Raw genomic sequence first — 1,943 nt, forward strand, 5'->3', positions numbered from 1 at the left:
ACGCACAATGAACACGTGGCGGGGCCGCATCAGCCCCACTGCACGGGCACAGGCGGTGGGAGGGGGTTGTGTCAGAAACGCACAGAGTGCAACATCAATGGGATCAGGCGTTTTGTTAGGATACAGCGATGGAGTGTCATCAGTAACAGCATACACTAAGGGAACCTTACAGAGAAAGAAACTAAGCAGAGAAAAAGGGAAAGAGAGAGAGAGAGAGAGAGAGTATTCCACTGCACCAACCAGTGGGCAAGAACACAGGCCACAACATAATCAACAACAAGAATAATAAAAAGAAATGAATAACAGAGAATGGGGAGGGCGGAGTACGAAAGATCCAAACATGCACGAGATTGTGCAGAGCAAAAAAAGCAACGCGGTTCATAAACAATAAAAAAAAAAAAAAAAAAACTCACGCACTCCAGCAGCTGCTCCCCGTGGTTTCAAAGCCTCAACAGTAATTGTTCAGGGTTCAGCCCGGCACGTGTTGCAAGAAGAAAAAGATCATTTACCAATGTGTATTCCACCCAAGTAGAACACTCATAAAAAGAAAGAAAATCAATGCTTTACAACCCCTTGTTTATCCCGCTCACACGTACAAAAAAAAAAAACAAATTTCATATGATTCACCAACGTCTGTCCCTGCAAGCGGTGATGTCAAGGAATGTTTCACAGCAGACCCCAGAGCACAATGAAGTTAAGCACAATATCAATGGGCTCATCTATAACTCAATAAAGTACTTAATTCCAAACGAGAATTAAACTGATGTACAGAAATCAAAACAAAAGCACAAATTATCACACTCCATAGATATGTAAATAAGAGGCAGATCTCATGGAGCCATTATTGTAGACACGGCCAAGAAAATGAACAAAAGCGGCACCAAAATAGCAGCAGTCACACTACCATCACTGCGTCCATCGTTACGATGATCCACATACGCACCGAGTTTCATTGGTCGGCCTCGCTCTTTATCAATAACTCTGTTGATTGTATTGCACACATCAGCGTATTTGGGGCACACGATTTTACCCTGCAGTACATTCCCCTGCACAGTTAGTCTTCCTCCTTCAGGACAACTGTACCACTCATTGTTTCCACTGTACCGCACACTTACCTCGTTTTTCTTGCAAGAAACCTCCACACACACGGCACCAATTGCTGCATTTTTAGCCTTTAGATTCTCCCCCTGCACACAACGCGAGTTGGCAGCAATTACACTTCCAGGCATTTTGCTCTGCTCCCCATCGGTGCAGCTCGTTTCACGCTTTCCCACGATAATAGGGCAATAATCCATTAGATCAGCTTTGTTGCCCCCCAATTTACCGTCTGAAAAGTATTGGAAGTGACCTGGAAGGGGATTCCTATAGGTTTGAATGCCGCAACTTCCCAGCGACTGGCGGTCAGATGTGCACTGTAGTCCTGCAGGAAGACTACCAGGTTTGGAGGTGCAGAACATATCAGGGAATTTAGTACTGCCTCCCTCCACACATTTATCCTCCAGCAATCCACATCCAGAGTTATTGCCCCAACTCATCTGTTCTGCCATTGTCCAATTAACTTTGTAGTAGCCCAGATCAGCGAAAGCTCCCAATGTGAGTGCGGTGTAGTACCCAGCACCGACGAGACCAACCATTAACTCGTCCTTGGCAATACGACGACTCCAGTGAGAAGAATATCCCATGCTCCCTGGAGACACTTTATACTTTTCCACAACCTGAAGCCCCTGAAAAGAAGAGCTAGATTCCTCAGCAGGAACTACATCAATCCCATTAAGCTTTTGATTCACTGGTTTCCTTAACGACATCATTTCTGTGCGTTCCGGCGTATCAGCCGAAGATCTCATATACGCTACTGTAGCGTAAGATGCAACAGACTGCAATGGTAGGCCCCTATCAGAAACACAATCATAGTGTAACTTCGCAGCTCTACGTGTATTTTGGGA

General features: G+C 45.2%; 1 protein-coding gene across 1 annotated transcript; it reads right to left on the minus strand.

Annotated features, from left to right (window-relative positions):
* Positions 1 to 830: 830 nt before the first annotated feature.
* Positions 831 to 1,943, minus strand: TM35_000541360 (putative surface protease GP63, putative,metallopeptidase; the record flags this gene model as incomplete). The annotated part of the gene is made up of 1 exon (XM_029030761.1): positions 831 to 1,943. A coding segment is annotated over one exon (1,113 nt), but the record flags the coding sequence as incomplete, so codon positions are not given.

Source organism: Trypanosoma theileri, assembly GCF_002087225.1.
Source record: "Trypanosoma theileri isolate Edinburgh chromosome Unknown TM35_Tth_54_V1, whole genome shotgun sequence".
Taxonomy (NCBI): domain Eukaryota; phylum Euglenozoa; class Kinetoplastea; order Trypanosomatida; family Trypanosomatidae; genus Trypanosoma; species Trypanosoma theileri.